Here is a 23,530-nt window from a genome sequence, read left to right on the forward strand (position 1 = left end):
ACTAAATAAAGTGTTTCCAAATGAACATTTCTTTTTTTACATGTTGTTACATGTAAAATTGTTTTACATGTAAAAACATGTATATCTTTTTAACATGTTACATGCAAAAAATCTTTTTACATATGTAACTTACCTGCACATTGCGCACATGTACCATAGAGCCTAAAGTATAATAATAATAATAAGAAGAAGAAGAAGAAGAAGAAAAAAAGAAAAAAAATCTTTTTACATGTTGTTATATGTTGTTACATGTGAAAACTGCACATTGAAAAAAGGAAAGGCAGGCAAATTCATCATTCAAGTTTTTAGATGCACATATACTTAAACTTCCACATAATCCACGAATATTAAACTGGATAAACAAAGCACTCTACATAATTTACCTTGCCACAGATGTGAAATAATTGTAAGCATACATAAATGTTAACAAAATGCTTTCATTCAATGCTAAGGGGAGGTAACATTGAATGATGGACCAAAACAAACTAAATGGCATTTTGATGTCTGTGGAAATGACATACCCACAAACCAGTGGCTCAGCACTGATATTAATATATCTTGCTCAGTTGCCTTAATCATTTACAGTAGTATAATTTTTTTTCAAGAACACAGACAGTAAGGTGCTTTTAATAATTTTGATACGGCCATACAGTATATCTATTTTTTGAAGTCCTACTTTCATTGGAATTGCCTCTTTATCCTAATGAGTAAATACAAAAGAATGCACAGATAAGATAGCTTTTGTCTTCTTCTTCTTGTTTTCTGAGACAGAGTCTTGCTCTGTCGCCCAGGCTGGAGTGCAGTGGCACAATCTTGGCTCACTGCAACCTCCAACTCCCGGGTTCAAGAGATCCTCCTGCCTCAGCTTCCTGAGTAGCTGGAACTACAGGTGCGTGCCACCACGCCCGGGTAATTTTAGTATTTTTAGTAGAGATGGGGTTTCATCATGTTGTTCAGGCTGGTCTCAAACTCCTGACCTCAAGTGATCCACCCGCCTCGGCCTCCCAAAGTGCTGGAATTACAGGCATGAGCCACCGCACCCAGCAGGCTTGGTGTCTTCTTTTATTAGAGAAAAATGTACTTTTCTACGCCCGTGCTTTCTACGTTTTTGAAACTGATACAGATCCACAGAGTTGAACCGAAATCTAAATTATCTTTAATGTTAAAATTTAATTGACCGTGTACATAACTGTGCAATTGATGCCTTCTCATAGAAGTGTCTAGGATCCATTCAACAGATCATAGAAACGAGGTCTGGCATTTAACAGACAAATGACAGAGGAGCTATACCGATTTATACAAGAATTATCAAAACACTGTCATGTAGTTTACTGTAGCTCAAGTTGTGCTTGTATCATATAACATAGGTTCAAGTTCTTTCTTCAGTCATCAGAATAACAGAGGTTGAAGAGACAACTGGGTAAGTGCCAACTTTTCCAAAAGCTGTTTCAAAAAAAAATTTAAGTAACTGTAATACACATTTCTGCAAATAAAATATTCCAGTGCCACATCAATCCTGAGTTTTTAATATTAAATATGCACTACTTACAGTTCTGACATGATTTTATTTAAAAACATGTCTAGTTATCAAGTTCACTGTCTTCATCGGAAAAAAATCTGTCACAAAAGTCTTCAAAGTCCTCAAGAGCCTAAAAGAAAAAGTCTAGTTCACTGACAAACCACCACTTTACATCTCGCATTTTAAACAGGGTTAATTAAATGTCAAAAGGAAACAGCTTTTATTATTCAAAGGATGCTAGTTATTCATTTCAAATAGAAAAAACTATAATCAATACATGGAGCTCCAAATACCCACTTAAATTTTTTAATGCCAGATTTCAGTGACATATTATTTTAGCAGGTCCAACAGTCATGTACTTTGCTTAAATAAAATGGGTTGAAGAACATCTTAAGGTCAAGATGGAGCAAAGACAGAAAAAGACGGGCAGGCTTATATCATGAAATATTATATTTTTTTTCGGCAGGTAGTGACCCATGTATTATCAGCAATAGCCTCATAACATGGTTTCCATTGAAGGGATAAAATGGTCGGTGATATGACCTCATCAAGTTAGAGAAAACGTAACTGTGTTTGAAATATATACTCTTTACTCAACAAATAGTTCAACAGTTCCTACTCCCTAAAATGTTATATGTTAATGCTGAGGAAGATGTAAAAAATGAATACACAATCTTCCATATTTCTGTGACATGAGCAAATGCACAAATAAAAAAAAGTAATACAAAACTTGTGTAACTGCTATGGAAGGGCAACTCACTCGGGCATGTAGCCAAAAATGGAGACTGATGTTGATTTAGTTGGCAAAAGGTTTCAATCAGTCAAAAAAAGATTTTAAAAGCATTGTGAGGGAAGAGCCAGAGCAAAGCATGGGAGTAACGGTGAGTTCCTTCAGGGAAGGCTGTCAATCTGGAGAGTTGGGAGTAAACACAGAGGGTGGCAAAACAAGCCTAAGAGGGGGTCATGTAAAGGGGACAGTCTCTGAATATCTAAGAACTGAGATGGGGCATCACTGACAGGCTGGGAAGACGGAAGGGCTGGGAAGCATTTTAGGAAGGGAAGGGTTTTAGAAAGATAATATTGCCAATCAGTGAAGGATGGCTCAGAAGAGAAGAGAGAACTCAGAAAAGAGTTTAATAGTACAAGTAAGGAAGAATGAGGTTTTGGACTAGGGTAGCCACAGTGGGAATTTAAAGAAAGAAATTAAAGGACCATTGCAGAGGTAAAACTTGCCTCGTGATAACTACATGGGAAGGATAATGGACTCAGAAGAGTCCAAGATGATAGCAAAGTTCCTACCCTAAGTGGTAACATGAAACATTAATACTGACAGGAAAACTTCTAGTCTCATGTTCACACCAATTAATAAATGGTATCTGGGGAACATTATAGCAACATGTTCTCTACTTGTAACTTCTATTTAAATAACTGTTTCTGTATAGATAATCCTCAAGTTGCTTGAAAATTTTATTTTCAAACTCTTTTCCCAGTTTATTTAACACATCTCAGTTAGTGTAGAGAAGTGACATATGAACATGTCTTTTCCAAGGTTATTAAAAAGAATACCAGAGCTCCCAAAAAAGGATTCCATTGCTTCCTAAATTATCTACATCTACATGAAGAAGAGGTCATCGTCTGATGATAATTTGCTAATGTGCTGTACGACGGCAGATAATTCTCAGTTCACAACGTGTTAATAATCTGCTGGCTTTCCCATTCTGTTATACATCTGAACCATCTCTTATGATTACAAATTGTCATGTAAAACCATTACTAATAATTTTGTTAGTGAATATGCTATAAAACACTCCTGTGTTTCAGCAAGAAATAAAAGAGACACACAGTAGTTACGCTTGCCTGCTTCCTATTTAACTAAAACTCTTGAAACAACACAAGTAAAAAAGCCATCCAGAAAGGATTTATGGACTTCTTTCCTTCCACCATAGATTTGTCATTGATGTCCTGAAAACTGAAAATAAAATCTTCATTAAAACCCATTTATGCCTAGTGTTCCATTATTGGAACGCTAAGCTTGTGGGAATCATATATATCCTACTGCTCAAGGTCATGGCCAAGGTCTGATTTTTCACACACACAAAAAATTTGTAACCTCTGGCATAAATAGGTTAATGTGTTAATAAAGTGTCGATTTTATACATAAGATGTGTATTTCTAGGTAAAATTTCCAATTTACCTTTTCCTGTTCTAAATAACTCCCACAAACTATTCATGAATCCTAAAAATACATTTACCAATTATATTATATCTGGAACAATACATTCAAAGTGAAAATGCTAAGTAATTTAAAATGTATAATCAAACGTCTTTCCACACATTCAGAAACAAGCAGACTGTCTTCTATTATGCACGTGTTGTATTTTATAATGTATTATGTTACCAAATAGAACAGACCTTTATGAATTGGTCACGTAGCAGCCTCATCTCTTTCAGCCTCTCTCTCCTAACACTTCTATATTGTTGCCACCTCTTCTGTTGTTCTTGAAATATTTTCTAGAATCCCAAAACAAAATAGTGATAAAAATTGGGTAAATTTTAATACTTATAAAACATAATTCTGCATTAGCTTTAAAGGAATATTGTTCAAATCAATACTTCTGAACACTTTCTTTTAGACAACATTTAGGACCAATTTTAAACAATTGTGTTCACCAATCACATGCTAAAATGATGTATTAACCTTTTTTATCAGTCATTAAGTAAAGAATTTTCTTACTTTTGCATATTCAACACGTATGTCCTAATTCTTGATTTCCAATGAAGAGTATTTGATGAACCTTCCTATAATTTGTTGACCACAGATAGGTAAGATCTATATAGAAATTAACTAAGAAACATTCTTTCTAAGATTTTAAGCACGTATTAAATCTTGATCATTTCAGTATACACATAGATGAACCACCCAATAATGATTGCCTTTCTGCACCCTGACCTAATCTCCAACAACAGTGTTCTCTTCTCCTCTACGTGGCACTCACTCACACAGTCATCCCCTAGATTTTGTCATTCCCAATGACTTCAACACCTACGTAATATTAATAATAGCAATGATAAAGAGCAACCATGGGTCAGATCACATCCTGAAAAACTTAAATAAACCTGTTACACAGAAACCCTTTGATCCTCCAAACAACTCTGATGTAGGTACTCTTACCATGTCTCCTTTCGTAGATAAGATCATTTGCCCATGGTTTCCGAGCTAGCAATGGTCAAGCTGGAGTTGGATCCCAAGCAGTGTGGATGCATAGTCCCAGCCCTTGATCACTGTACTCAGCTGTTTTTCCATCTTCCCAACATACAGCCACTACCTCCCTGCCATTGTAGGTCACTCACTTCAGTACTACAGCTCAGGAGTCTGTCGGGGCCTGACACCCACTGAATGGAACACTTTTTACTACCCATTGCCCACCCCCATGTGCTCAGGTAACTCAGCCCCAGCTGAAATTCCACAGCCAGTCATCATATCCCCAGCCCTGCATCTATGCCCTGCCCAACTCTCCCTCTATCAATCTGCTCGGCTACACCCCGACCCAGGAAATTCCAACCCCACAGCTGCGCTTGCACAAATATGCCAACCGGGCTCACTTTAACTTCTTCATCGTTATGATGCTGACTTCAGTTGGACCCCTAATGCTGCATGGCAATTATATTCCCCTAGTCCATGAGTCCACTAACGGGCCCCCCTCTCTGGGCTCATGCGCTCTTCCTTCTTTGCTGGATTTCTGCATGAACTATTACTACCTGAGACACTGATATAACAGGTTATACATAAAGCTAAGCCTGATACCAACAATTAGTTCTTCTTCTTCTCCCTCTTCTTCTTCTTCCTCTTTCTGCTCGTCTGTGATGTATTCTTCAAGGACATTTAGCAACTTCAGAGAATGTATATAATCACGTTTCTGCCTGTAACACATAATAAGTAACACGGTCATACGTCATAGAGAGATGAAAAATTAGTCCTACTCAAACCCAAACTGACTTGACATAATTTATACTAGAAAGTAGCAAGGGAGTAATAGCAGCTGAAATCTTCTTTTTGGAAAAAGGTGAAATGAGTTACTCTCATTTTGAAAGGATTCCTTCCTTCCTGACTACTAGAGCAGCTATCTTACATTCTTTACCTGCTGAAGACAAAGGAGGGTTTACTGCACTATCACTTTCCCAGAAACATTCATTTTCTCTAAGAGCAGTTTACTTTCCATTTCCTCTTACTGAATAACATATGGGTTCTCATAAGTAGGTTCAAGAATATCATAGCCATTCATCCCATAAGATTTTCCAAAAGAAATACTTCACTTAACTATTTCTCCACTTTGGCACACCAATGATTTTGTAAAAGAAATAGTGAAAACAATTTAACTAAAATAGATAACTTATTTACAACATAAGGTTATCCCTTTCTACATAATTGAGTATCATTAAGGATCTACAGACTAAACATTGAGAACATTTATCTTATATGCAGCTACCATATTTCTAGAAATGGATAAACATTAATTTTACAGGAAGGCTATTTTTATCTGGAAGGCAAAAAGAGGTCATCTTCATTGGCTTCTAGGTAATATCTCTTAATTCTGTTAAACTGAGGTTATAAAACTAAAGAAACTTACCTGCTTAGAGAACAATCAAGTAAAATATGTTGTTCACTAGAGACGCCAATATGTACAGGATAGTTTTTGAAATTATTTGTACCAACAAATACAAAGAAATGGTATAAATATCATTATGCAAAAAAGCCAACAGTCATACCTTTTAAGTTGTTTTTTTCTCAAAGCATGTTTACTTTTGTTCTTTGTTTTGCTGTGAGCTTTATCCATTTTCATCCTTTTTCTTTTTGCAGTAAGATCCTCTTTAATGTCAGTTAGATAGTAAATGAAAATGGATTAAAAGTTAATGTTGAAAAGTAGTTTCTTTGCATATACTGACATCAATATGGGACTTTACGGTTCAGCAATATCAGAAGGATATTTAAAATATAAAATTCAAAGATCATTTCAAAAAGCAAGATTTACTCACTTATTTTCTGTAAAACCTTTCAGGTATTAACATTCGTATTTCAATTCCAGTTGGTATAACTGAAAATCACTTAATTGACAGATGACGAAAAAAAGCAAATAATTAAAAGTCTCTATTTTTTAAATTTGCAGAAAGAGTTATAAGCACAGACTTTAATTTCTACATTTATAAAATGTCCTACAATTCAAAGGAGATGCTTCCATGAAATACTGCACAATTCATTATGTAAAGCACACAAAAAAGTATCTTATATAATAAAACCATCAAAAGGGTAGAAATAACTGAATACACAATAAGAAAAGCATTTTTAAGCAATCTAGTGATTGATGCTATTAACTGTATTTTAATAAAAGAAGCAATGGCCATGAGTATAAAAACTTAGGTTTAGGTAAAGAAATACATTAAAAAACACTTTTGAAATATTTTCTTGGAGCTTTTTATATGACATTTGTACCCATAGTGCTGTGTTTCAGAAAACTGTAATACTGCAAGGAATGCTTTCCTAAACATGATTTCACATCAGAGATCTACCATCAATTGCTAAGAATAATTTTCAGCAATCATAAAAGATTTGTACCACAATGCAAATATTTTTTACATACAGTCTCCATCTATAACGCCCTATGTATTAGGCAGCTCACAAAACCAGCACTTTGTCACCAAGCTTTCCAAATATACTGCTTGTATGAATCATCGCTAGAGAAGAGCTGAAAACTGAATTGAGCTTTTTAAATATAAGAGTATTGTCTCCATCATCTCTACAGAAATTTTCTCAAACTTTTTTGAAAATATGGTCCTATAACAGTGTAACTAATATTTCACACAGCAATATAAAGTTTATGAGTTTTTGGATCCAATTACATGTTTCTCACTAGCTAGAAAAGTTGTCCTTACTTTTCTACTACACAGTTTATTACTGGAATAATAATAGAAAATGATTTTAGAAAATTCAATTTTCTCTTGTACTTTAAAGAAAACAAAATCAGAAAGCTGTGACAATAGAACAGCTAAATTAGGAACATGAAAAACTCATATTAAAAACTCTGAGTACAGACGGACAGGAAGAGAGGAACAACAGACAACTGGGCCTACTTGAGGGTGGAGGGTAGGAGGAGGGTGAGAATCAAAGACCACTCACCAGGTACCATGCTTATAAACTAGGTGACAAAATAATCTGTATACCAAAACCCTGTGACATGCAATTTATCTATATAACAAACCTGCACATGTACCCCCAAACTTAAAGTAAAAGCTAAAAAAAACCACTGATATATGACTTAATCTGTGTACACTAAAAGGAACGAATAGAGCTGTTTCTCCTCCAATGTCCTGTAATATCCTCCAAACAATTAAATTTCCACATGTATGAAAGAAAAGCCATCCATCTCGCTTCACCATTATTAGAAGCATTCTCACGTTCCACATCAAAAAGGTAAGAAAAATTTATCAAATAGATTACATTAAATACGTATGTTAAATGCTACATATGAGAAGACATTTAGGACAGTCTTGTCGTCCACTAATTCATATAACCTACTGCAACAGTTGTATGACTGAAAACAATTTTCATAAACTACAGATAACTCCTAAAACATACCTGCAGTATCTTCTGGCTTCTTGGTATTAGCCCTGTAAAAAAAGTTACATCAAAATTTTAACAAAATACTACACAAAATTCCATGTTTGTTGGGAAAAGAAATGTCTTATGTGAAATGTCCTGCATAGAATAGAACAGTGATGACATGGTCCAAAGCTGACATTTCCTAAAAGACCCTATCCGACAGGCAAAAGTGACTTAAACACTTTACCCTGTGTGTTCATCTGTTTCAGCAAAAGGTTCTCTTTCCCCATGCTCATCAGTTACATCTTCCTTCCTTGTTTCTGTAAAACGGTTTCTTTCCTCACATTCATCACGGACTGGATTCTTTCCTGCATTAAAATTTAAAAGACAAACCTTTTTTAGAGGAAGATGCTGCTGTGGACATTTTTTGTGGAGAAATGTACTAGTTGTAGACTTTTTTTTTTTTTTTTTTTTTTTTTGGCTCTCTGCCAATTAAAGCTTTAAAGCAGAGGTATACATGGAATCACCGGCTCCCGACCCCGACCATTTTATCGAGGGACTTTTGGAAGCCCTTCGGGTTCAAGTTCCAGTAAACAACGTACTACAGGTCAGACCCCTAGGATGTCAGGATTGCACCCATGGAGAAGAGCTGCTCTGAGAGCATCTGTAACCCTGCTATGAGGGGGAGCCTTCCACGGGAAGCCTAAGGCCCTTGAGCCTGCTTTGAAAACCTGGCGCATCTTAGCACGTGCACTATGGACTCCAGAGCCACGAAGGGGCCTGGGGCCTCGGGCTGCCCCTGTGCCCCCAGCGCAGAAAGCAGACAGACCGTCCTCTTGGGCGTGCACCTTCTTCCGGGTCCCCTTGGGCTGTATTTACCTGCATGCTTCTTCCCCCGGGCCGCCATAAATTGAGCCTCCAACTGGGCCTTGGCAGCCCTCCTGCCCACAGGATCCACGGCTGGCTGTCCTGGGAAGCTAGAGGCGATCCTCGAACCTGGTGAGCGCAAAGACACACTAAGGAAGCTAAGGAAACCTGGCATCGGAAAGGAAAGCCATTGGGATCACAGGTTCAAGAAGGGTGGGGCTGGCCCGCCCTGGGTCTCATGTGGGGAGCAGGAGGGGACGGAAAAGATGCCAGTGTCCCCTCCTGTCCTGGCCTGTCCAGCCCGTCCAGCCCGTCCAGCCCGTCCCCGGGGCTGGCTGCAAAGCTCACAGCTGCCCCTCACACCTGAACTCCACGGCCTCTGCGGGATCCTCGCCTCGCCTTTGGGACAGAACTCAGCCCTACCTCTGAGTCACCCAGCGACCCCTTGTGGCTGGGAGGGCCGCTGGGTGACACAGGATCTCCCCAGCCACCTCCGGGGGAATGTCAGGGGCTGCACTGCCACTCGCCCGCCTGGATGCACAGGGGACCCCCGGTGATCCCCGGTGACCCCAAGTGTCCTGTCCTGACGGGCGGCCGGGCAGGAGGGCCCCACTCAGACTGTCCTCCACAACACCCCCGCCCCACTCCCACTTCTCCCCGCCTTCGGCCCCTCCCCCCAACACATGCACAAGCCCCCAGGACCCTCCCGGGCCCTAGGGATCACCCAGGCAGCTCCAGCTCCCTCCCTGCCCTGGCCCACCCCAGCCCACCCTCAGGGCCTCGCCCTGACCCAGGCCCCAGGCGACGACGCCGGGGCCATTTCCTCACAGGTCGGCGGGCTGCCCAGCGCTTCACACCCTGGTTCCCAGAGGGCCTAGTGCCTGCGTTCCCGCCGCCCCACCGCGAGTGCTTCACCTGAGGGACCCCTGATGTGGCGCCCTCAAAGAACCTGCAGACAACGACACCACTAGGATCTCTTAGAAAACGGGTCCTCTCAGGAAGCTGAGGCGGGAGAATTGCTTGAACCCGGGAGGCGGAGGTTGCAGTGAGCCCAGATTGCACCACTGCACTGCAGCCTAGGCGGCAAGAGCCAGACTCCGTCCCAAAAAACAAAAAAAAACAAAAAAGAAAAAGAAAAAAGAAAACGGGTCCTCAGTTTTCGTGAGAGCTGCAGACAGGACTTCCTGCGCTCCTCGCTGATTGGTTGGCTCAGTGAACACGCGTGTGACGGGCTGTGTGGGGCCAGGCCCCCTGCTGGCACGCCCTCACCCTTCCCCTAAGCGACAGCCCGTGGTTGCCGTGGACTGGGGTGGGGGTGGCCCTTTGGGGCCTCTGTCCCCACAATCTTTCAGCTTCTCCTCCTGGGGAGGGACACAAGGACTTGGGATGGAGGCCAAGTGGACAGGGCCTAGAACCTCGCCCTGGGGCTTGTTCCAGCCACACCTGCCCCTTTGACTAGAATGGCCATCACCCTGTGGGTGGAGCCCAGGCTCCCTCCCATGCCCTGTGTGCTTCCAACATGCCCAGCTGCGTCCTTTTTAATCAATGGATTGTGCTTTTATCGTTTTTGTTTGTTTGTTTGTTTTTGAGACTGAGTCTCGCTCTATCGCCCAGGCTGGAGTGCAGTGGCAAGATCTCAGCTCACTGCAATCTCCCCTTCCCAGGTTCAAGCAATTCTCCTGCCTCAGCCTCCCGAGGAGCTGGGATTACAGGAGCCCAACACCACCCCCTGTTATTATTATCATTATTATTATTATTATTGCATATTTGGTAGAGACACGGTTTCACCATGTTATCCAGGCTGGTCTCGAACTCCTGACCTCAGTTGATCCGCACGCCTTGGCCTCCCAAAGTGCTGGGATTATAGGCGTGAGCCACTGTGCCCAGCCCATAACCTTTTTTGTTTCCTCACTACTTTTCTTTCTCATCCTCATGCCCCATACTTGCCCACAAACCTTCATACTCCAGACTTATCCAGACATATGCCACAACCTTCACCCACAAATTAATGCCTTAATACTTATCATTAACTCAGCTTTTTCCCACCTCCAGTCCCCTGTAATAGGGAGAGAGTTGTTTCGGAGTTGGGAGTGAATAAATATTGCCTAAAGTTTGTAAATCAAGATACAGAGTTTCATTATATTATTGAAATTATAAAGGCAGTCATCAGGAAAACTAATCCACAGCCTTGAATGCCTATATAACCAAAAAGAGCACACACAAAGCATACAAATCCTGTAGTAAAAGTTGGAAAATAAAGAAAATACTACAGAGAACATAACATAACATAAAGGAACAGAATTAAGGCCAAGTGAATCTGTTGAGCAAGAAATATGAATGAGATAAACTCGCATTCTAAAGGAAATGACTTCCAACTTGGATCAAAATAAAAACTTAAGTATATACTGTATGTAAGAATGGAATTAAACAAAATGATACAAAAAGTACATATCAGAAAAATATGAAGAAAAGGAAAATATGGATCTGAGAATTGATATCTCACAAATGTAAAATAATGCAAAAAATAAATGAATAAACTAAAGGCAGAGTACACTGAACAAGAGAAGGGCACAATCTACTCTGACAATCTCACATGAATCATTTTGTGCTTAACGCAGCATCAACATGCCTAAACCCAAAACCGTAGAAAATAAAAGCAAAACAATCAATGAAAATGAACAGTGATATGAGAGTTTAAGCTCCGTCTGTCCAGGAGAGACCAAATACAAATGTATTGTCTTGGATACAGACATAGTATCTTAAATTGCTCTCTTGGCAGTAGAGTGAGCATTTTCTTTCACTTTCAACCAATGAACCCTCACCACATCCTATAGTACTTCCTTGGCCATTACTATCTTCTATTCTACCTACAGTTTCCCAAAAGATTAAAAAATTAGAAATACTTCATTCTCAGCAAACTATCGCAAGGACAAAAAACCAAATACCGCATGTTCTCACTCATAGGTGGGAATTGAACAATGAGAACACATGGACACAGGAAGGGGAACATCACACTCTGGGGACTGTTGTGGGGTGGGGGGAGGGGGGAGGGATAGCATTAGGAGATATACCTAATGCTAAATGACGAGTTAATGAGTGCAGCACACCAACATGGCACATGTATACATATGTAACAAACCTGCACATTGTGCACATGTACCCTAAAACTTAAAGTATAATAATAATAAAATTTAAAAAAAATTAGAAAGACTTACATTAGCAAATAGGAGAAAAGTTTTCTTGTTGTTGTTGTGTGTGTACACACCTGCATGTAAGTGTGTGTGTGTGTGTGTGATGTTTGTTGTTTGTTTTTTTGAAATGAAGTTTTGCTCTTGTTGCCCAGGCTGGAGTGCAGTGGCGGGATCTCGGCTCACTGCAACCTCTGCTTCCCGAGTTCAAGCGATTCTCCTGCCTCAGCCTCCAGAGTAGCTGGGATTACAGGCGCCCACCACCAAGCCTGGCTAATTTTGTATTTTCAGTAGAGACGGGGTTTCACCATGTTGGCCAGGCTGGTCTCGAACTCCTGACCTCAAGTGATCTGTCTGCCTCAGCCCACCAAAGTGCTGGGATTACAGGCATGAACCACTGCGCCTGGCCTGGTTTTTTGTTTGTTTGTTTAATATGAAAGCCAGCACTAAATGATCTTCAAAGTATCTTCATAACTTAAAAGAAATGTTCACATGATATATTTTTCACATTCAGTGTGAGTAAAGCATGGAAGGTAATGTTCCATTCTGGTGCATTAAAGCATAACGGTGTTGTATTTGAGAAGAGAGAAAGGGAGCTGTGGTCTGGAAACTGTTGCACAGAGCACTGGAAAAACCACCTTAGAGCTGTTTCCGGTTGTTTTAAGTTCCAGATCGTTTTGAATTTCTGCCCTAGAAGCTATGCACACTCAGAGAATGAGTTCAGTCTTGACCCATAATATTGTACTGAATACCTCAGCTACTTTTCTACAGATTAAATAACATAAACTCCTTTTACTTTTCTTCACAGTTCTTAAAATGAAACTTTAACAATGTCTCCTTGAAGGCTTTAAGAGTGCTTCAAAATTCTATCTTTCTTTCGTATTGTCTTTTCTTGTTGTTAGTTTGTTTGGTTTTGGTATAAAGGGAGCCTAAATCTGGTTGCAGTTAGTAGGAATCTGAGAAGGCTAAGTTCAAAATCTCAGAAAGATTTTCTTTATATTTTCTATGTTTTATATTCCTTTAATAAATTCTGATATGAATACTTTCCCAGTAAGAATATTTGTATCATGCTTTAACATTTCATTTATCTTTGTGTGCAAACTAGCATTTGTTTTATTAGAACAATCTAAATGTATTAAGGAATTAGATTATAGGGAAATTAAATTAAAACATAATTTAAAAGAAATTATTATATCCAGATACAGAAAAACAGAGGCATAAATATGTTGTGACCGGGTCCAGGAGGAAGGGGCTCAGGGAAAATGATGTACCAGACTAATGAGTGGCTTGGACACTGTATTAGTCCATTCTCAAATTGCTATAAAGAACCAAGACTGGGTAATTTATGAAGACAAGAGGTTTAACTGACTCACGGTTCCACAGGCTGTACAGCAAGCATGGCTGGGGAGGCCCCAGGAAACTTACAATTACGGTGGAAGGTGAAGGGGAAGCAGGCAACGTCTTCACATGGCGGAGCAGGAGTAAGAGAGTGAAGGGGAAGGTGCTACACACTTTTAAACAACCAGATTTCGTGCGAACTCACTCACTATCACGAAAACAGCAAGGGGGAAGTCTGACCCCAGGATCCAATCACCTCCCACCAGGCCCCTCCTCCAACATGAGGATTACAATTTGACATGAGACTTAGGTGGGGAAACAGAGCCAAACCATATCAGACACAAAGTTGAGCTCTTCATAAAACACAAATGTTCCAAACCGGAACAAAGGTAGGTTAGCATTTTCCAAATGCCAACCTCCAAAGACCTCCAGATTAGGACTTCAAACACATTTCAAGTTTGTCACATGGCTCTCCTTTTATTTGACTGCTCTCCAGGAAAACCAAACTTTACCCCACATGCCTCTGATATTATTAATGTTCCCTCCTAGGCAGACAAATCCTATCAGAATTTTAAACCTACCCTAAATGTTTCCTCTTTAATGTAGCCGTTCACCCAGTGCTTTTAAATATGTGAGACACTCTTTCTCTTTGCAACCCATTTAGAGCTTTTATCTGTCATGGGAAATTTGCCTTATATTGCAGTTATCTGGGAAGTCATATTACCCATTAAACTACATCTGAAGGTCCAGAACAGTTTCACAGGTATCCGTATAATATGGAGCACTCAATGTACACTGACCATATTAAATCCAACAAAATTGAAATTAATGTAGCTTTTTATCTTTAAAACAGAAAAAATAATAACGAAAAAGCCACAACTCACATAGTACTTGAACTTGCATCATTCTGCTAAGTGGTATTTTTATGAGTCCTAAATGCTCTGCACTATGCTAATGAAAGACAAGGTTGCAAATAATTGCCTGGGCCTCCCAGAGAGATGTTGGTACAGCATTCTGGCCTGCTAGTTTAAAAAAAAAAATTTTTTTTCTCAGCCTAGAAAAACAGGTTCCTGATTTGTATAGTAGAGGCTAGCTCCTTTCTAAATTATGTGCAGACAACACTGGTCTGTATGTTTTAAGTGAATTAGTGTCTTTATGTAATCCCTGAAGGTCTCCATAATTCCTCGTTAACACGATGGAGTTTCTGATGTGCTGTCTCCCTGCACAATCACAGGTTACTACAGAGAATGGAACTCAGAAGTCAACAAAAACTCTTTATCAAGTATGACTACAAAGTAATAGAACTTAGATGGCATAATGTAAATGAACACTTCTTTGTCCTCCAAGTTATATGAGATGCTATACATATAGTATATCCACGCTATCATTGATCAAAATGCTTATGAAAGTACTTTCAGCAGCTAGGGCACATTCTTCTAAACGTTCCTAAAGGTGGCAAATCTCCAAAATATGAGGGGCAAGTGGGTTTTCTGAATACCCAAAGTTGTTAAAAATCAATTACAGGGCCAGGATCCTAACTTTGGTATGTGTGTACGAACACTTACACACTTGCAAAAGTGAATGCTTGTGTGTGGGCATGTGCACGTGTGTGCATTCATGTGCATGGACATGAATGTGCATAGGTGAAAACATTCAGATGTATGCATGGCATGTCTTTTATGTCTATATCAGCACAGGAAGAAGCATGGAACAATAAACACTAGAATGATACATCTCGCCATCCCTGGGTATGGGAATTTCAGATACATTTTATAATATATTCTTGTTTATTTATATTTTCTAATTTTTCTATATGCATTTCTTGCTTATGCAAGAAGCAAATAAAGAGAAAAAAAGGAAAAAGTGAGACAAAGAAAAAGTATTTCTAAAACCTTCAGAAGTTAATCAATTCTGATGAATGCAGTAGTCTATTAGTTTCCCACTGCTGCTGTAACAAATTACAACAAAGTGAGTGTCATAAACAATAAAGATGGATTATCTTACTGTTCTGGCTGTTAGCAATCCCAAATTTATCTCACTTAGTGAAATCCAAGGTGTCAGCAGGGCCAGTTCCTTCTGAAGTCTCCAGAGGAGAATTAGTTCCTTGCCTTTTCCAGCTTTTAGAGGCTTCCTACACTCCTTGGCTTATGGCCCCAATTTCCATCGTTAAAGCCAGCAACATCATGCCGATTCGTTCTCATGCTGCCAGCTCACTGATTCCCTCTTCTGATTCTCACTGTTTCCTTTAAGGACCCTTGTGATTACATTGGACCCACCCAGGTAATCCAGAATAATTTCCCCCATTTAAGATTAGCTAATTGGCAACCTTGGTTCCATGTACAATACTGATTCTCCTTTGCCATGTAAACTAATATAGTCACAGATTCTGGGAATTAGGATCTAGACGTCTTTGAGAGGCCATTATTCTACCTACTACAGGTGGGTAACTGGAAAAAGTTGTGTTCCCATCACAATTTGGCTAAACTATATCATTTTTCAACACCTACCTTATTGATCAGCATATGGTAGTATTGTGCTGAAGAAAGAATGTCAGTTCAACAGTTTTAATGACTCCCCAGACAGCCATTGCCTGGCTGAGACCTCTCGAAAACAATAACTATGGGCATATTTTGGGCTGAGTCACAGATACTATGGAGAAGGTGCTGTATCAGAAGTAGGAGCCTGAGGCTGGACCACACTCAGACACTAATCAGCCAAATGCTATCAACCAAGACGTCACCATCCGTAAACTTAGCAATAAATGAGGGGGTTGGGTCATACACTAACTCAATCCCCTCTACTCCGTGATTATTTGACAATCATGCAAGAAAAAGCTACACCCATCAGTGTCATCTAAAAACATCATTCCCATTCCCACTTCCAATCTATAATACAGGCTTCCCATTCAGGCAAGGAGATCTCAGACTTCGTCCCACACACATTAAGCTCACACACAATTGTTTGACTTAGGAAGCTCCCATCAGCAATAATACCCTCCTCTTTCATCTCTACCGTATTCCATGTTTTCTAGGCCATTTGATTTGCAAACATTTTTTATTGTATTTGTGATTTCTTCACACAGCAGAAGTTTTCGATTTTGGTGAAGTTCAATTTATTACTTTTTTCTTTTTAGATCATACTTTTGGTGTCATATCAAAGACATCTTTGCCTAATCTCATGTCATGAAGATTTTCCATTATAATTTTACATGTTACATTTAGATCTGTGATCCATTTTGAGTTAAGTTTTGTATATGGTGTGAGGTTTAGGTGAAGTAACTTTTTTTGGTAAATAAGTGCTCAATTGTTTCAGCATCATTTGTTGAAAAGACAGTCCTTTCCCCATTTTTTCTTTGCATCTTTGTCTAAAACCCAACTGAAGACATTTGTATGACGACATTTGTGTACTCAGTTTCTTCTATCTGTCCATGTGTCCATCTTTTGTCCAATACAACACTGTCTTGACATTTGAAGTATGTTGTGTGGAGTTCATAGTTATCTATTGGAAAGTTGGCTACTTTTCCATTTCCTAAAATGCATTGCTCACATTTTACAGGAAACTGAGAAATAATATAAATTTGTAAATATAACTTTCAACAACATTAAAAACATGGTCTAACAAAAGTGAAATTTAAAAGGACACTAATAGGTACTTCAATGTAAAATTCTCTGACATGTCTATATTAAAAACGTGTTGTAAATATCTGATTCTTGCATATATACACAGAGTCATCATGAATACAGCAGTTACCAATTCAGGCTGACTTCAGCTACTTTTTATGGGCAACTCAGTCACCATGAATGGCATATTGTGGACTTGATCTTTCAAAATGGAGAAATACTCTTGGTAAACTCATGAACAAAACAGTGTACGGTCTACCCTCAAATTATATAAGAGTTACAATCTTGGAAAAATCCAATGTATATTAAAATTGTGGGGAAAATATTTTTGATTTACATAAAAGTATTTATTTGTAGCTTCTGATAATTATGAACAGTTTTTCACTTACTTGGATGTCAAATGCCACCTGGATTGTCATGCTGCATTGTTCAATGTATTTGTTGGACACTACGTCACTCTGCATAAGATGCAGTGCAATCCTCTAATAATCAAGACAATTTAAAAATTACCCTATAAATACTCAAAAGCTCCCTAGCAGGGAACCACCAAGCTTCATTACAACTCATTGCCTTATAATGTATTAAATATTTGGGTTTTACAACAAAAACTCTTTTTGTCTTGAACAACCTCTTCAACAACCTGAGTCATGTATAAACGTTAATAATATAACGTTAATGTATAAACGTTAAATAGTAGTAGCAACGTGGTTTTTATTTCCAAAGCATTAAACACGCTGGGCTCTGATAAACACGCTTCGTGTGTCACAATCAATTAGAAAGCCATCCAGTGTGAATGAGTTTCTGACATTGAGAAATACTGCTGGCATCTGTTAAACAGGCCACAGAGATTGGGCTCCTCATACATACCACTGCCTTTGAGCTACATTCTCCTTCTAATACCAAAGGTAAGGCCAAGTGCTTGCAAAGACAATCGTCTGATAGGAGCTACCTATGCTTTGGGACTAAACATATATTCTATTCTCTTAATGTAGCAGGATTTTTGTGACCTTGGAAAAATCTTACGTAGTTCAAAGATACAAGAATGGTCCACAACATTTCACAAGTTGCAAAATGAACTCTGTATGGACAGCACATTGGCACATAAAACATAAAAATGGACAGATCTCATGAAAACCTTCCTCTTTGGCATCATATCAAATTTTAGTTTAGTTTGACTCATGCTTAGGCAAAGCACCCCTGAGATAAACAGTCTACTTGCTACTGCAACAGGAAAGTAGTGCTTGAAAGGGGAGGATGCCAAATTATATGTAGTGCAGCTATATAATAAAGAGTTATGAATTCCAAACAATTTGGACACTTCTAAGGTTATATCAGAGGATGGTAACTCTGTGCAATTGAACAAGAAGGAAGGTGCATTTTTTGTCATTTCATAAAAGTTTATTGACTGTAGCAATTCATGATATTAGAAATAACTGCACATTTAGAAGGGGGCTCTTAAGTAAAAGTATTTAAAATAAATTAAAAAAAAATTTCCTGACCACAATTACTCAAGTGTAAAAGTTGAACTTATTTCTACATGTGTTTTTTCTTTCCAAAAGATAATTTTTTAAATTTTTTCTTTAAAAAAATGGGGATATATGTGCAGAACGTGCAGGTTTCTTACATAGGTTTACGTGTGCCATGGTGGTTTGCTGCACCTATGGACCCATTCTCTAAGTTCCCTCCCCTTACTCCCCTACCCCCAAACAGGCCCTGGTGTGTGATGTTCCCCTCTCTGTGTCCATGTGTTCTCATTGTTAAACTCCCACTTATGAGTGAGAACATGCCATGTTTGGTTTTCTGTTTCTGTGCTAGTTTGCTGAGGATGACGGCTTCCAGCTTCATCCATATCCCTGCAAAGGACATGATCTCATTCCTTTTTATGGCTGCATAGTATTCTATGGTGTATATATACCATGTTTTCTTTATCCAGTCTATCACTGATGAGCATTTGAGTTGGTTCCATGTGTTTGGTATGTCAAACTACCATTGACATTCTTCACAAAATTAGAAAAAACTATCTTAAATTTAATATGGAATCAAAGAAGACCCCATATAACCAAGAAAATCCTAAGCATAAAGAACAAAGCTGGAGGCATCACACTACCTGATTTCAAACTATACTACAAGGCTAAAGTAACCAAAACAACATGGTACTGGTAACAAAACAGACATATAGACCAATGGAGCAGAACAGAGACCTCAGAAATAACACCACACATCAATAACAATCTGATCTTCGACAAACCTGCCAAAAACAAGCAATGGGGAAAGGACCTCCTATTCAGCAAATGGTGCTGGGAAGGTGCATTTTTAAAAAATATCTCGTGAAGCATAAAATTCAACAAAAACACTTTGTGGGGTTTTTTTGGGTTTTTTTTATTATTATACTTTAAGTTCTAGGGTACATGTGCACAATGTGCAGGTTTGTTACATATGTATACATGTGCCATGTTGGTGTGCTGCACCCATTAACTCGTCATTTAGCATTAGGTATATCTCCTAATGCTATCCCTCCCCCCTTCCCCAACCCCATGACAGGCCCTGGTGTGTGATGTTCCCCACCCTGTGTCCAAGTGTTCTCGTTGTTCAATTCCCACCTATGAGTGAGAACATGCGGTGTTTGGTTTTCTGTCCTTGCAATAGTTTGCTCAGAATGATGGTTTCCATCTTCATCCATGTCCCTACAAAGGACATGAACTCATCATTTTTTATGGCTGCATAGTATTCCATGGTGTATATGTGCCACATTTTCTTAATCCAGTCTATCACTGATGGACATTTGGGTTGGTTCCAAGTCTTTGCTATTGTGAATAGTGCCGCAATAAACATACGTGTGCATGTGTCTTTATAACAGCATGATTTATAATCCTTTGGTTATATACCCAGTAATGGGATGGCTGGGTCAAATGGTATTTCTAGTTCTAGATCCTTGAGGAATCACCACACTGTCTTCACAATGGTTGAACTAGTTTACAGTCCCACCAACAGTGTAAAAGTGTTCCTGTTTCTCCGCATCCTCTCCAGCACCTGTCGTTTCCTGACTTTTTAATGATCACCATTGTAACTGGTGTGAGATGGTATCTCATTGTGGTTTTGATTTGCATTTCTCTGATGGCCAGAAAAACACTTTGTTAAGTTGAGGAGATGGAGGCAAAATTAGGGACAACATATAACAAATATATGTTATTATAATATATATTTCAACATTATTAGACCAGCATTAATGATATATGTCAGTTAATGTACTTATGCTAACTACTTTATACAACAGAGAACAAGAAAAATTTGTCATGTAAGAGTTTTGAAAATTGTGTCATATTTTATATGGTCCAGGAGCAGCTTGGTAATAGAATTATAAGATGTCTCTCTGTTATAAGTGTAAAATATATTTTTATGCAAATAGTTTCCTGTTTTTTTCAGTTTGGCATGATACAGATACTTATGTACCAGTATTTGATGTCCTTAGAATAGATCTTTTGAACTATAAAGTACAGAATAATTATCTCACCATAACTTAACAGAAAAAGTAAATTGGAAGTTTAATCGGTAGTCAATTTACTTAATCTAAATCAAATATCCTTATTTCTTATCTCAATAACAAAAATATGGGTTTAGTTTGGCATTGTTGAAAAAGCAGGTGTTTTTGTTTGTCTGAAAAATTATCCAGTTAGCCTCATTCATCATTTGACCGTATCTTTGAAGACTGCCTGAACATTCTACATTCTTCTCAGTTAAGACAAAAAAATTGAACACTATTAACCAGGTTGCTCGAATTAACATTTGTAGAAGACATATCTACAAAATACAACCATATAATACACATTTTTTCCAAGGGCGTTTGGGAAATTCACAAGGATAGATCATATGCTTGACCAGAAAGCAAGTCGAAAGCTATGAGAGTCCTACAGGTTATGTTCTCAGAACAGAAAGGAATTAAAATAGAAATCAATTACAAAATAAGATTAATATCATACCTCCAATTATTTTCAAATTAGGCAACATACTTCTAAAATAACAAAAGCCCAAAGAGGAAATAACAGCCGAAGTTAGACAATATTCTGAGGTGAATAACGAAAATAAAACATTGGATATTGTGGGGTACAGCTAAAATTGTGCTTAGAGGAACAAACCTGCAGTGTCACTGAATGGATGTGCCCTGTCGATGTTTTCCACTTTTGTCCCAGGTCATCCTCATTCTTTGTCTTTTAAGGAAGTCCTACTGTCTCCTGAATCCAATTACATGAAAGCATATTTTTTTTTCTGCCTTAAGCATAATTTTATGCCCTTCACTACTGACGCAATGTACAGCTTGAGGCTAAAGAATTGTCTAGCTATGTTTTGCTATTGTTTGTGTATTTCCAGATATTTAGTTTCATTTTATTTTTCTTCGATCTACCCAAAACTGGCTTTTGTTTTGCTTTCTTTCTTCTTCCGCTTGACTGATTGCTTAAGGAACAAAATCTGACATATCATCTGATTAAAATGCCAAACACTCCTGTATCCTATCTTCTTCAGATATGCTTCAAAAACATCCCTTATATTAGCGAAAATCATTCATTCTGCATCAGTTTACAACTCACTCCCTAGCACAGAAAATAAGGCTCTTAGGAAGAACAAAAGGAAGGTAATTGTTGACTTTCCACCCCATCGGGGCGTCAGATAATAGGTGGAATTTATACAATCCTTCTTTTTTTTTTTCTTTTTATTTTATTTTATTTTATTTTATTTTATTATTATTATTATTATTATACTTTAGGTTTTATGGTACATGTGCGCAATGAGCAGGTAAGTTACATATGTATACATGTGCCATGCTGGTGCGCTGCACCCACTAACTCGTCATCTAGCATTAGGTATATCTCCCAATGCTATCCCTCCCCCCTCCCCCCACCCCACAACAGTCCCCAAAGTGTGATGTTCCCCTTCCTGTGTCCATGTGTTCTCATTGTTCAATTCCCACCTATGAGTGAGAATATGCAGTGTTTGGTTTTCTGTTCTTGTGATAGCTTACTGAGAATGATGATTTCCAATTTCATCCATGTCCCTACAAAGGACATGAACTCATCATTTTTTATGGCTGCATAGTATTCCATGGTGTATATGTGCCACATTTTCTTAATCCAGTCTATCATTGTTGGACATTTGGGTTGGTTCCAAGTCTTTGCTATTGTGAATAATGCCGCAATAAACATACGTGTGCATGTGTCTTTATAGCAGCATGATTTATAGTCCTTTGGTTATATACCCAGTAATGGGATGGCTGGGTCGAATGGAATTTCTAGTTCTAGATCCCTGAGGAATCGCCACACTGACAATCCTTCTTTTGATGAATTACACACAGGACAATAAGATCCACACCATGCTTCACATTTTTGGTAATGATTGTCCCCCAGTGTTTGAGGTGGATGGATATATTAGTCTGTTTTCATACTGCTATAAAGAACTACTTGAGGCCAGACATGGTGGCTCATGCCTGTAATCCCAGCACTTTGGGAGACCAAGGGAGGCGGATCACCTGAGGTCAGGAGTTTGAGACCAGCCTGACCAACATGGCAAAACCCTGCCTCTACAAAAAATACAAAAATTAGCCAGGCATGGTGGCAGGCACCTGTAATCCCAGCTACTCGGGAGGCTGAGGCAGGAGAATTGCTTGAACCTGGGAGGAGGAGGTTGCAGTGAGCTGAGACAGCACCACTGTACTCCAGCCTGGGCCACAAAGAGAGACACCCCAAAGGAAAGAGTTTTAATTGACTCACAGTTCTGCATGGCTGGGGAGGGAGGCCTCAGGAACCTTACAATCATGGCAGAAGGCAAAGGGGAAGCAGGTACCTTGTTACATGGCAGCAGGAGAGAGAGAGATAAGGGGAAACTGCCACTTTTAAACCATCAGACTTCATGGGAACTCACTCACTGTCATGAGAACAGCATGGGGGAAACCACCTCCATGATCTAATCACTTCCCACCAGGTCCCTCCCTTGACATGTGGGAATTACAATTCGAGATGAGACTTGGGTGGGGACACAGAGCCAAACCATATCACTGGAGATAATCAACTTTCACCTATCCAGCATAAAATAAAACTCACTAGTTCCTATCCCAGGGAACTCTAATCTAACCTATGCAGGTAGATCAAGCACCCACGGATGGAATAACAATCAGTCCTGGACTGCTAATGCTTGATGAGACCTTGGAGATCCACTAGTTCAGAGAGCTTCACTTCATGCTCTGAAAGCCCCAGTAGTTCTAGGGAGTTTCTCGAGGGCCCCTGCAGGAGACTGGTGCATGGAAGAACGAACACCACCAACACCCTCTGTCCAATCATCTGGTTTCACACAATGCTAAGGAGTCAGACCGTATCTGAAAAGAAGGTACATTCTCCATCTTGCTAGACATCAAGGT

At 39.0% G+C, this 23,530-nt stretch overlaps 1 protein-coding gene across 2 annotated transcripts; it reads right to left on the reverse strand.

The window, feature by feature from the left end:
• Nucleotides 1–938: 938 nt before the first annotated feature.
• On the reverse strand, nucleotides 939–22,964 carry FAM9B (family with sequence similarity 9 member B). 2 transcript variants are annotated; one of them, XM_054471733.2, is made up of 9 exons: nucleotides 22,887–22,964; nucleotides 8,994–9,110; nucleotides 8,362–8,482; nucleotides 8,151–8,182; nucleotides 6,287–6,386; nucleotides 5,329–5,440; nucleotides 3,932–4,030; nucleotides 1,550–1,649; nucleotides 939–1,443 (listed from the first exon to the last, which is right to left on the reverse strand). In XM_054471733.2, exons 1-8 carry the CDS (start codon nucleotides 22,930–22,932, stop codon nucleotides 1,581–1,583), a joined length of 696 nt encoding a protein of 231 aa, XP_054327708.1. In that variant the 5' UTR covers nucleotides 22,933–22,964; the 3' UTR covers nucleotides 939–1,443; nucleotides 1,550–1,580. The 2 variants fall into 2 exon arrangements, with proteins under 2 accessions (XP_054327708.1, XP_054327709.1); XM_054471734.2 differs by lacking the exon at nucleotides 22,887–22,964 and adding an exon at nucleotides 13,595–13,667.
• Nucleotides 22,965–23,530: the final 566 nt, after the last annotated feature.

The sequence above is a fragment of the Pongo pygmaeus genome, chromosome X, assembly GCF_028885625.2.
Source record: "Pongo pygmaeus isolate AG05252 chromosome X, NHGRI_mPonPyg2-v2.0_pri, whole genome shotgun sequence".
Classification (NCBI taxonomy): Eukaryota; Metazoa; Chordata; class Mammalia; order Primates; family Hominidae; genus Pongo; species Pongo pygmaeus.

Bases quoted from the DNA above. Each gene is read 5' to 3' on its own strand.
- FAM9B (XM_054471733.2), bottom strand. From the start codon at position 22,932: ATGATTGTAAGGTTCCTGAGGCCTCCCTCCCCAGCCATGCAGAACT. The intron at 6,387-8,150 runs GTATGTTTTAGG...CTGACATTAAAG, and splicing joins GAAGCCAGAAGATACTGCAG to AGGATCTTACTGCAAAAAGA. The intron at 1,650-3,931 runs GTCTGTTCTATT...TTTTTCTTTTAG, and splicing joins TACGTGACCAATTCATAAAG to GCTCTTGAGGACTTTGAAGA.